This window comes from Arachis ipaensis, chromosome B8, assembly GCF_059453495.1.
Source record: "Arachis ipaensis isolate K30076 ecotype BB chromosome B8, ASM5945349v1, whole genome shotgun sequence".
Taxonomy (NCBI): Eukaryota; Viridiplantae; Streptophyta; class Magnoliopsida; order Fabales; family Fabaceae; genus Arachis; species Arachis ipaensis.
The window spans coordinates 109,109,597-109,122,321 of NC_142443.1; the positions used below are offsets into that span (position 1 = coordinate 109,109,597).

The 12,725-nt window shown below is 34.6% G+C and overlaps 1 protein-coding gene across 1 annotated transcript; it reads right to left on the reverse strand.

The window, feature by feature from the left end:
- Nucleotides 1–8,619: 8,619 nt before the first annotated feature.
- LOC148549203 (microtubule-associated protein 70-5-like) lies at nucleotides 8,620–10,784 on the reverse strand. Its single transcript, XM_088495696.1, has 7 exons — nucleotides 10,749–10,784; nucleotides 10,425–10,464; nucleotides 10,057–10,142; nucleotides 9,913–9,976; nucleotides 9,641–9,813; nucleotides 9,541–9,573; nucleotides 8,620–8,682 (listed from the first exon to the last, which is right to left on the reverse strand). Exons 1-7 carry the CDS (start codon nucleotides 10,782–10,784, stop codon nucleotides 8,620–8,622), a joined length of 495 nt encoding a protein of 164 aa, XP_088351822.1.
- Between the last annotated feature and the right edge of the window lie 1,941 nt (nucleotides 10,785–12,725).

The following is a 12,725-nucleotide window of genomic DNA, read 5'->3' on the forward strand; positions in this document are numbered from 1 at the left end:
TGGTCAACCTTTATTAAACAAAGGAAGGTTAAGTGAACTGATTAGCTTGATTCTCAAGTCCTAGTCAACTCCTGTGGAGAGACTAGTGTTTAGAGCAATCCTAGCTAAAGCAAAATCTGCCAATTTCAATCACTTGCTGAGTTTGATAACTCAAGTACTACCAATCACTTGACCAAAGCCAAAAGGGAGAAAAATATCTAAATTAAATTAAAAGCATCAATATAAGCAAAGCAATCTTAAATCTGAAAATACCTCGAATTGCATTAACAAAAGAAATTAAATCTGGCATAGATGTTCATAAATCAAATTGAGGAAATAAATAAAAATAAAGAACCTGGGATTGAGAGTCACTCCTAAAACTAAGAGAAATCCTAAATCCTAATCCTAAGAGAGAGGAGAGAACCTCTCTATCTAAAAACTACATCTACTCCTAAAATTGTAAATATGAGAGCCTCCTTTTGAATGGATGCAGTCCTCCACTTTATAGCCTCTAATCTATATTTTCTGGGCCGCAAACCGGGTCAGAAACAGTCTAGAATTCGCTGGTTTCGAATTTTGCCACGCTGGATTTCCGTCACTGCGATGCGACCGCATGGATCACGCGGTCGCGTCGCCTAGCGTCAATAAGCAAGTATTTGGTTGAATATGCATTCATACCTTGATTCAAGCAAACATTGTAAATTCTAGACAATTTCATGAGAATAATGAAAGGATTGAATGATAAAATGGATGATGCATCATCTCATGATTTAGAGCAAGACTTTGATGCACTTTGTTTGGATGATGATAGGTGAAGAGAAGCAGAGGAAGGGTGAGAAAGAAGCAGAGAAGGCAACGTTGGTGGCCAAAGTTGGCTCACCAACGTTGCCACCAACATTCCAAGGCTTGATATGCAACGTTGGTGGCCAAAGTTGGCACACTAACGTTGCTGGCAACATTATAAAAAAAGAGGTGCCAACGTTGGTGGGAACGATGGTGAACCGACGTTACCTCCAACGTCTTCGATAAAAGCTCACTTTGGAGATTGGAAAATTTTGATATGACGCGTACGCGTTGAAGACGCGTACGTGTGAAAGTGGAAAAACAGCAAGTCTCGCATACGCATGGGTGACGCGCATGCACAAAATGGCAAAAATCCAGCTTTAACGCGTACGCGTGGGCGACGCGTATGCATGACCATGAAAGCCTTGGTGTGCAAACGTTGCCACAAACGATGCCTCCAACGTTTTCGATAGCTTTGAAGAGAATCGTATAGAAAACTGGTCATCGACGCGCACGTGTGACCAGGCCAACGTTGGTAGTAACATTGCCTCAAACATTCTTTATTGGTTTAAAGAGAATGTTGGCCAACGTTAGTAGCCACCAACGTTAGTGACTAACATCCATGCTGAGCTCATGTCCAGTGGCACCCATGCAAGCTTGTGAACGTTGGTTAGCTCAAGCCCACATCAAATTTATTCAAAGCCACTCTTAACTTGCTTCAACAAAGGAAAAAGCCCACATCCAAGACTTGAAGATTGATTGGGAAAGTGTATAAATAGTATAGAATTTAAGTTAGATTAGCACAAAGGGGGGATCCAAGATTGATAACACTCTGTATTTTTCTTTTCTCTGTAATTCAGTTTTACTTCAGAATGCAATTTTCATTTCAATTCTCCATTTCCAGAGCTATAAACAGCTAAACCCCATTTCATTGGGTTAGGGAGCTCTGTTGTAATTCAATGGATCATTAATAGTTCTTATTCTTCTTCTTCTTTCCTCTCTCTTTGATTTACTTGAAAGCTTTCGATCTTCATCCAATGGAGTAACTGTCTCGGAAGAGAAGTTGCTCATACTTGGATTTTCTCTGAACCTTGGAAGAGGAATGAGGAAATCATGCTCGAAATGCTTTCTCATGTTGGACCGGATTGGGGGTTGGATTGGATGCTCAAAATACTTTATCTCTTCCCATGAGCAATTAGATCAAGGAATTGGGCAATTGTTAAAGTTTAGAGAGATTGAATTGCCAAGGAATTGGGGTTCAATCACCTAAGATTGCCAAGAGATCAATGAGTTGCATGGATTGAGGAAGAGATGAGAATGAACTTGATCCGGAGAATACAATATCTCCTGAACCTAATGAACTCCCAATTCTGATCTCCCCATTCTTTATATTCTGTTGTTTACATTTATGTTTAACCATCCCCATTCTCATTTAAGTTCCTGCAATTTACTTTCTGTACTTTACATTTTGCCATTTACTTTATGTTATTTACATTCCTTGCTATTTACGTTTCCCGCCATTTAAATTCCTACAAATCTCAATTCAAATCTGTTTAGTTCAACTAGAACATTCCTCCGATTAAAGTTGCTCTACTGTGAGTTTTTACTTGACGACAATTCGGTATAATTGCCGAAGGAAATTTGTAGCGATACAGATTTTTGTGCATCAATCACACAATAAAATTATCACTTACCGTCCTTACCTTTTGATGGATGGAAAAGTAGATTTCCACACAAAGCTCACCGGCAAGTGTACCGGGTCGCATCAAGTAGTAATAACTCACAAGAGTGAGGTCGATCCCACAGGGATTGATGGATCAAGCAACTTTAGTGGGTGATTAGTTTAGTCAAGCTAACATTGGTGAATTTGATGAAATTTGAAGCAACAGAATGTAAATGACAGGAAATTTAAAGTTGCAGAAAATAAATGAGCAGAAACGTAAAGAGCAAGGAATGTAAATTGGTAGCAGATCTAACTTGCAGGAAGTAAATTGACAAAATCTTAAAGAACAAGAAATGTAAATTGCATCAAATGTAAAGGGGGCTGGGTGCTGGAAATTAAAGAAAGCAATGAAGCAAGCAATCGAAGAGATCTTGAGAACAAGTAACAGGAAATTTAAATTGCAGGAAAATTAAATCAAGCTCACAGCAAACTCAAATGTAAATTACAGAGGAAGAAATCATGACTTAGAGCAATTGCATGAAATTAAACTTGCAAGAAGAGCAAATCAGATTGAATCATGGACAAAAATGTAAAGTTGTGGAGAAGTAGAAGTGTAGAAGAGTAAATCAAGCTCAACGAAAATAAAACTGTGAAATTGAATTGCAATACTTGAAATGTAAAAGTGCAGAAAAATTAAAGTGATTCAAAGAGAACTTTCTATTCTATCCTACTCCTATTGCTCTCTAGCAGAGCCAGCATTCCTTGTAAAATGAAACTAATGCCTTTATATAGGCTTTTACAAAAATGAAAATGAAATTGAAATTGAAAACAAATTACAATTAAATGAAATTCCTAATCTAACTGATCCTTGTGCCTTTGAGTGATGTCAATTGGGCTTTGCTTGCTTTGGATTTGAATGAGAGTGGATCCGGATGCATTTGGTGACTTGGGTCTGTGAAGAATTGGATCCAAGATGGCACTTGATGGCATAGGTCAGGAGTGGCTTGGTGACACTCCTAGGGGAGCGCTCCGTTTGGTATAGTGAGCGTTACGTTCACTCTTGGTTGGTGAACCTTGGTTGCAACTGGTCCTTGCCCATAGTGTTCACTGAGTGAGTGTTTCACTCATAGTTATCAGAACCGAACCGGCAATCGACCTGGCCAAGTTACTGGGTCACTGGGTCATTGGTTCAACCGGTGGGTCACTGGTTCAACCGGTTGACTCGGTCATAATTAAATAATTATATAATTTTTTTATATCAAATTAACTTATTTTCTAATTCATTAATTAATTAGTATCTATTACATTATTCAAATATATGTTAAAAAATATTAATATTAATAGATGTCATATAATTATCAGTAACAAAAATATGTCATGATTAATAAAAAAAATTTTGCTTATCTTTTTTTAATTTATTGATATTTAACAAAGTTTAATTTTTATTTTAATAATGATATAATTAAAAAATAATTAATCTAAGAAAGAGTAAATATAAAATAAAAATAAATTAAATTAATATGAACAATTCATTAGAACAAAAAAATAAAAAATATATTAAATTTGCATGACTAAAAGAATTAATATATAAATTATTAATTAGGATATATCTAATAGTTAATAATATATTTATAGAAAGATAGATTATAACACAAAATGTAAGCCTGTCCTAGTGGTAACAGGCTCCCTTTATAACTTGACTGATGCAAGTTTGAATCCCAGCGCTGGCATATGCTTCAAATTTTTGAAATTTGAGTGACACGTGCTGACATCATCGGGCTGTGTGATGATGCCATCGGATCAACTGGCCCGGTTCGAGCCTCGGGTTAGACCGGGTTTGATCGGGTTTTCCGAATTTGACCGGTTCGCATGCTTATCCGGTTAGATTGTTAACCCGGACCGGCTTATGGTCTGGTTCACCGGTTTTCTGGTTGAACCGGCCGGTCCGGTCCGAGTTTGATAACTATGGTTTCACTCACTCTTTGAGCGCTACATTCCTTTGCTTCCCTAGGCCAGCTTTGCTTTTCTTGGCCAAGATTGAGAGGCACAAAAAAGTGAGCAAAAGGAAGCGCTACGCTTGAGTTTTTGAGCGCTACTCCTCCTTGTCTTGATGCACCCAACCTTGCTTGGTTCCCCTCTTCGAGTGCTACGTTGCACCTTTGGAGTGCTCCTTTTGTTGCTTGGCCTTGGTTTACTTTCTTGGGCGATCCGTTTGAAACTTTGAGCACTGGCCTAGTGCTTTGTTGTGCCTTCCTTTTGGTTGATTTTTGGGCCTTAAAGATGTATATCACTTGTACTTCAATTTCATGCCAAATATAGATTGATATATATCATTGGAAAGCTCTGAATGTCAGCTTTCCAACGTAACTGAAAGCACATCAATTGGACATCTGTAGCTCAAGTTATGACCCTTTGAAGGAGGCATGGTCATGCTATCACAAGGCTTAAAGAAAAGCCCGAAAAAGTGAACAAAATTCAACGTAGTGCTCCCTTTAATGAGCGCTAGCCTTTGTTTCTTTCATTCATTGGCTTTAATACTCAAATGTTTCATACATGCCTTTGTTGGTTTAAGTAATAATGCCGTATTCATTCAATTCATTCTCACTTGGCATTAATGATTAAAGGTTTCATGCATGCATTCATTAACTAATAATGCCAATTGCTTTAAGGTAGCATTCATTCTCCATGCCTAATGCATTAATAATGCATCATGATGGCATTAATAATTAAATTCATGCATGCTTTAGTTATTAATGCCAAGGCTTCATGGTCATGGGCTACGCTTTCAAAAGTGTGGCCTAAGGTTCCAAAGTGTGCTCGATCTTCAAAGCTTGCCCAAAATTTCTTTTTTCTTCTTTTTAGCTTATTTTGTGCTTTTTTTGCTTCTTTTTCTTCTTATTTCCTACAAAGTTTATAAAATCAAAAGATCAAAGAAATATTCCATTTAAGCACAAAAGAATGCAATATTTAAGCACTAGTCATCAATTTCTTTTATGAAAAATTATAGAAAAATATGACATGATGACATGTCATTACCTTTTTCCGGCCTCCGACCCAAAATCCACAACCTCCTGCCTAAATTCACAATTTCATTGCATAACCACAAACCAATAATTATTATCCAATTCATCAAATTTTTCAGCACACCAAATATGTAATTTCACATAATTCCGAACCCAATCATTAGTTTACACAACATATCAACTATACATATTAATACCAACTATTTACACAATCCAAACATATTTCTAGGGACATCTAGCCTAGAAATTCTCATCGCACCACACGGTACTTAAATGAAACTTAAACCGTACCTTAATGATGGCGGTTCACACCCAAACACATTATAACTTAAGCTTCCAATAAGCTTTAGCCACCAACACCTTGTTTCAAATGCTCCAAATACACCCAACAACACTAACATAACCAATTTTACATATATACATTAATTTAGGGTTCATAAAATTTGATAAACCATAAAGGTTTGAGGATTTCTTACCTTAGTGTAAGACCCTGAATTTTTAAAAATTAAACAATTAGCTGTTTACACTACTACATAATTGAGTTTTACTAACATTTAAAAAATGTTACCAAATCATATTAAAATGTTACCTATGTATATTAGTAACATTTTAACAAATGTTAAATATACTCTATGTTACTGAAGAGTTTTACTAACATTTTTCAAAAGATTTAATAACATTTAGTAAAAATATTAGAATAGATCTTCTATAGTAATATTATGAGAAATGTTACAATAGACCTTTCTTAGTAACACTTAAAGAAATGTTACGATAGATATATTTTGTAACACTTAGAAAAATATTACCATAGATATTTTTTGTAACACTTAAAAAAATATTATAATAGATATTTTATGTAACACTTAAAAAAATGTTACCATAAATATTTTTTTTAACACTTCAAAAAATATTACCATAGATATTTTTTGTAACACTTAAAAAATGTTACAAAAGTTCTTTAGTAACATTTTTTTAGTTATATTATACTATTTTTTATTTTTTATTTTATATTATACGTAATATAAATATACTAAAATTAATTACTACAACATGAAATATTTAATTAAATTCACAAAATCACAAAATAAAATTTTTATAGCCTCTTTTATTAATCAATAATCATTTTACAAGTTTGCTTCGTGATGCAAATAAAAAGAAAAAAAATACTTATAACACTTAAACTCTATGAACATTCCATATAAAAAAGAAAAAGAAAAGTGATACTATGTACATAAAAAACTTAGTCCTTATACTAATCCTAGAAAAATGTATTTATCTGCCGAGCTTGGAAGTAGCACCCGTTAAGAAAACCTCTTTAACACTTCTGGAATCTCATAAAAAATCATAGCTGCAGTTAAGGTGTTGCCGTGCACGTGATGAGTAGAACTTTATCCTATATTGTGCAGCTAGATTGAATGAATGAGCAGTGGCAGAGTGCCCCCACATGCCCAACAGGGTGCACAAGACAAGAAGAACCAAATACAAATCATAAAATGATAAAAGCAATTTTGATTACCACAAACAATAGTATATAATATGCAATGAAAATGGAACAGCTCAATTATATAAGGAGTACTAACAATTAATTATTAATTAATTACTGTAATTAAAGTAAGTTAGCACTTAGCACTAGAATGGAGTCGAAATGTAGTTGTAAGTTGCAAATCAGATACAGGGCAGTGTAGTAGTACTAAATACTAATAGTAAATATGGAGGATGAGGATGCTACCTTAGAAATGAGAGCCTTAATGAAGTCCAGTTAACACCTCTTGATTGCAGCAAGCTCTCTGTCTTAAGATTTTCCTTATGCCTGCTCTTTCGATCCACTACATCAACCTATCATTTTTTCTTAACAAGTATTAGTATTCAATTAACATCCTTCAGGTGTGACCCTTTTTTGGATCCTACACTAATACAGAATGTTTGTAAAGTGTAAACTGACCTCGACATGAGGCAGTAGATCAGATTTGAGATAGAAACTAGTAGAAGAGCAGTAAATGAACCTTGAAATGGTATGACATGAGATTTAAAACCCAAATTTAATTTGATTATTTCAAATAAGAACTTCATTCATTTAGCATGAGTTGTATACTGAAAATGTAACTTCTATGCCAGTACTTACACTTATTACAGTCTAAAACACAAGAAAGATTCAAACCCAACAGAACTCAAGTCTAAAACTCATGTCTACAAACAGATAAGTTGTATACGAAACTTGAGAGCGAAAATCCAACAAGAGACCCTTCTAGCTCTTCAAAATAAAAATAAAAATAAAAGACACATCTTTTTAGCATGAGTAAGAAAGAAAAAGGCAAACTATAAAGCTCATCAGATTGTGACTGTGCCGTGAAGTAAACTTATTTCTAGCGGAACAAAGCATAGAAATTGAAATGAATATTTGAAAGATAGAGAGAAAACTGACAAGAGGAAGACTGTTACTTCTTGTGTTGATGAATAACGGATTTTTATCAGGATTCCCCTTATAATCTGTGTAGATTCTCCTACAATTTGTTGAGCTTCCGTTATGGAATTGCCATTTATAGCACCTCAAAAGCAAATCAGCAATAGAGGGAAACAAGAACAGGACATGGAGGCGCAACAAACACCGTTAAGCTTAAAAAGGATGCAAATATGCCAAGTAGAAAAAAAAAAGATGTTACACAGTTCAATTAAAAGTCACAATAAATTTTAATACGATAAAGATTGTATGTCTTCAACTCTATGCACTTACTTTTGTAATTGCACAATCACCAAGACTAAAAATGCAATTACCAATTTCTGCTTGAGCATAGTGGCACTCCACATTTACAATGGTCTCGTCTTCTTAACCCGATGATCAACATTTACAATGGCACTCCACATTAACAATGTTTAAGTTGACATGAAAAATGATCAACACTAGCAATTTAAGTGATAAGCCCCTTAAGATCCCCTATGGCCTTTTCTAGTTAACCCGAGGATCAAAATGAGTTAGATGCAGCTGCAGGGTAGCCTGCTTCAGCTAGCGGCTTTATCAGTTTTCAAAATATATTTAATCTCAATCTTTTATTATAAAACCCAACAAATGCTATTTGTTTGCAAGGTCCAAGTTTGGATTAAGAACAAATTAAACATCATTACCTGAACCATTAACTTGTTGCTAGTGACTTTCAATGAATTGGATAATTACAACTATTCTGCACCAACTTGCGCAACATATTCATTTGATCCTAATGAAGTACCTTGCTCAATGCACTGGAAGACATCAAATTATAAGACCTTACTGATGAAAAGGAAAACAAGATTAATTTATGATGTCAAGGAAACGCTTTCAGAAACTTTTGAAATAGCAGCGACTCACTTGTGCGATGTCTAAGAGAGACAAAATTTACTAAGAAAAGATAAAATGCAGTATATGATTCCAAGCTCAGATAAAAAATCTGCAGTCATTTCTTCTTGGTTCCCTCTTGTCAGCTTCTTTATGGCAACAAAGGTTCCATCTTCCAATTTTCCTAAGTATACCTCTGCATACCCTCCCTCCCCAATTACATTATCTTCCAATAACAACAATCATTTTTGATTTAACGAGTAAACTACCATTTCTGGCTATAAAAATGTAATAAACTAACAAAATCATACCATGGCTGAAGTCATCAGTTGCAGCCTAGAGTTCAGAGAGAGTGAAATTCTTCCATGAAGATTTGAAGTTAGCAAACTTAGAGTCAAAAAAAGAAGGAATGAGATCCTATCTAACCCTCTTACTCTTCCTTCTAGTTAACTTAGGAACATTCTTTTTAAGAAGGTGAAATGGTTAAAATGGCATTTGTGAGCCTTTCTTGAGAAGCTTGAAGAAACTACGCCATTGATTGTTAGCATTAGAACCACCACTTCCTGGTAGAGCCTCAGAATCAGAAGTGCTGTTAGGTATATCTATATATATTGACTTTATTTAAAATGCAATAACAAAATTTTCTCTCTTAAAAATATATAATAAAAAAAAGGAAAATTTGTATTAATGATCTAATAAACAATATGTTTTTAGAATCATTTGTGTGAACACGACTAAAAGAAAGTATGAACAAGATGATCTTTAAATAAATAAATATATTGTACCAATGCCTTCTTATCTTCTTGCAGTGCTTTAATCTGAAGCAAAGATGGGTGTTAGGACTATTATTTTATATAATTCTCCTACTTTTCAATATAATCATACCTCATTTTTATACAACTTGATCTCATCCTCAAGAGGAGTGATCACACTCCCAAATGGAATATAATCATCATCCTTCTGATCTAAATGTACCCTTCTAAGAGCTGCTTCTGCTGCATATTGCGCAGCCAAGGCATCTTTCTTTTCTTCTGTCAGTTTTTTTATTTCTAGATTCACATGAACAGATTTTGAAGTAAATGGATTTTAGAACTTAGCATTTTTTGACATGCTTCTATCTATGTTACAATCTATACTATTACTATATCAATGTACCATGTCCTTAAGATGATTCTCGGTTGTTCTAAGTTTTTGATCCAGTTTACTAACTTCATTTCTCAGCTGGAATTGGAGAAAAATTAAGTTTCAATCTACTGATAGTGTAAGCATAAATAAATAAATAAACTAAGCATTAAAAGTACCTCTTCTATGGCCTTATCCTTCAGAGCTTCAGTTGCCCTTAAGGCCTTGACTTCACCCTGGCAAGTTGTAAGTTCCTTACTCTTTTCTGCAATGGTTTCACAACTTAGTTATCATGTTAATAGATGAATACACACTGAGATATGAAATTATCATACCATATTCATTTTCATTTGGAGTGAACAAAATTATAGGCAATCATTTTCCTATGTTGTGACTCATTTATTATATAATTGAAGTTAATGATTCTTATGATGAACAAACAAAAGTATTTTTTTTTACAATCAATCCAACTTTAGCATCAGAGAGAATGGATAATTCTTTAGCTTTCTTCAGCAATCCATTCCTTCTCTTCAAAAATGTTACTTGCCGGCTCGTTGAATTGTCGATCCTTCGAATCGCAATCTTTCCTCGCCCCATCGCAATCAATTTTAGGGTTCCTACCTCCTCAAATTAAACATCTCCTTTGATTTGACCTGCTAGATCACGAGTCAACAAATTTATTAAGATCAATTAGCTATTCAACTCTCACAAAGCTAATTGGATTAAAACTTCTACAGATTTAAAGAGAGAATTAGTTCATTTTTACTAAACTCAGACTCTTCCGATTTGAAGAGATTTGAAGAATCAGCAACAACTATGAAAATCAAACCCTAGGAATTTGAAGAGAATCACCTATGATTTCAAATCTTACCTTACTGGAATGAGATTGAGTCTGTGATTGAATCATGCATGAGATCAACGAGGCAGAGCGAGAGATCGAGAAGAGGCAAAACCAAAAATTGAGGAAGCAGAACAAGATCGAGAGATTCAGAAAACTTAGAGATTGAGAAGGTAGAGCGAGATTGAAAAATTCATAGCACTGAGAGTGAGACTGAGAGTGATGGTGGATTCAATTTCAGAGTAGTAAGAATTATTTTATTTATGAAATTAGGAATAGGTAATAGTTTTTGTAAAGTTTTTATAAAAATTAAACCCATTTACTAATATTTTATTAAAAATGTTACTTAATATTTAATTTTATTATAATTACTAACATTTTAATAAATGTTACAAGATAAATGTGTGAAATATAGTAGTTTTATTAGTCATTATATTTATTGAGATTTTATTTTTAAAAAAATTATTTTACTAAAAATAATTCAATAAAATTTTATAATTATTGAAGTTTAATTTAATTATGATTTATTCTATTAGCTTGAATTATATATTAAAAACTATTTTGATAGATAAAATTTAAATTAATTTTTATAATTATTATTATTATTGTTATTATTATTGTTATTACTATTATTATATTATCATTGTTATAATTATTATTATTACCATATTATTATTATTATTATATAATTATTTTTTTCTTGGCCGAAGCCTTAGGAGAATTAAAAGAAAGAAATGGTTATCAATGGTGTCGGAAGTGTTGGATGAGCGGTAGGAGAAGGGATGATGAAAGGGAAAGGAAAGAAATAGAAAGAGGAGAAGAAAAGAAGTATAGTGAAGGAAGAACATCCGCGCGTATAAGTGCATGGCGCGCGCACGCGGATGATGGTGCAATGGATGCGACGCATACGCGTACATGGCGCATCCGCGTCGATGGCTTATTTCTAGAGTGACGCGTACACGCCAGGTGCCCGTGTGCGTGAGTTCGTTTGTGCCCCAGGCATAGTGCTGGCGCAGTGTAGGCGCAACTCTCGGGAAAATGGCTGGGAGGTGAAATCTTGCAATCCACGCGTACGCATATATGGCGCGTCTGCGTGGAAGGGAAAAAATTCTTAATGCACGCGTACGCGTGCAGTGTGCGTACGCGTGGATGGTGCTTTGTTTTTCAAAATTTTACTGTTTTTGCACCAATTCAAGCATTCTAAACCTCTAAACAGCTACCAAAACACCATAAAACCTTATTTAACACACTAAACTACCAATTAAACTCAACAAATCAATCAAAACATGAATTTAAACTAATCTATCAATATGTACAAAAGAGAAAAAAAGGAAATATTTTACCATGGTGGGGTGTCTCCCACCTAGCACTTTTGTTTATAGTCCTTAAGTTGGACTTATGGGGAGCTCCTCTTCAAGGTGGCTTGTGCTTGAAACTATCTTTGAACATCCACCAATGTTTGGTTCTCCATTTTGCCCCAAGATTTATCATGGATTGAGCTAAGTCTTGATGGGGTTCTTCATAAGCTTGGGGCTCCCAAATTTGATTCTCCTTGTGCGATCCGGGATCCCACACTTTATTTTCACACCCGTCTTGAAGTTGACTATTATTAGTCCATCCGAGTGGCATGACTTTAGAATTCTCATGTGAGCGACCAAACATTCTCCTAGACCCAAGCAATCTAGCTCTATACCAACCCTTGTAATGCCAATCATTAACCATCTCCCTCTTGCTCTTAAAGCCACAAATATTTCTAAGTTGACCATCCATCTTAAGCAAACCATATTCAAGGGGAATAATAAAGCTTAAGTATAAGGAATTTACCCACTTGAATGAAAGGATGGATGGTGATGGCTTGGGGAGAGGTATCTCTAATGTCCTTGCAAGCTCTACTCCCTTGTGGTCTTCCTTGTCTACTTCCACCTCCTCACAAACTGCTTCACTTTAAATCCTTTTTTCATCAATTTCATCTAACTCTTCTCCATCACTCAAATCATAAAGGGGAGGTTG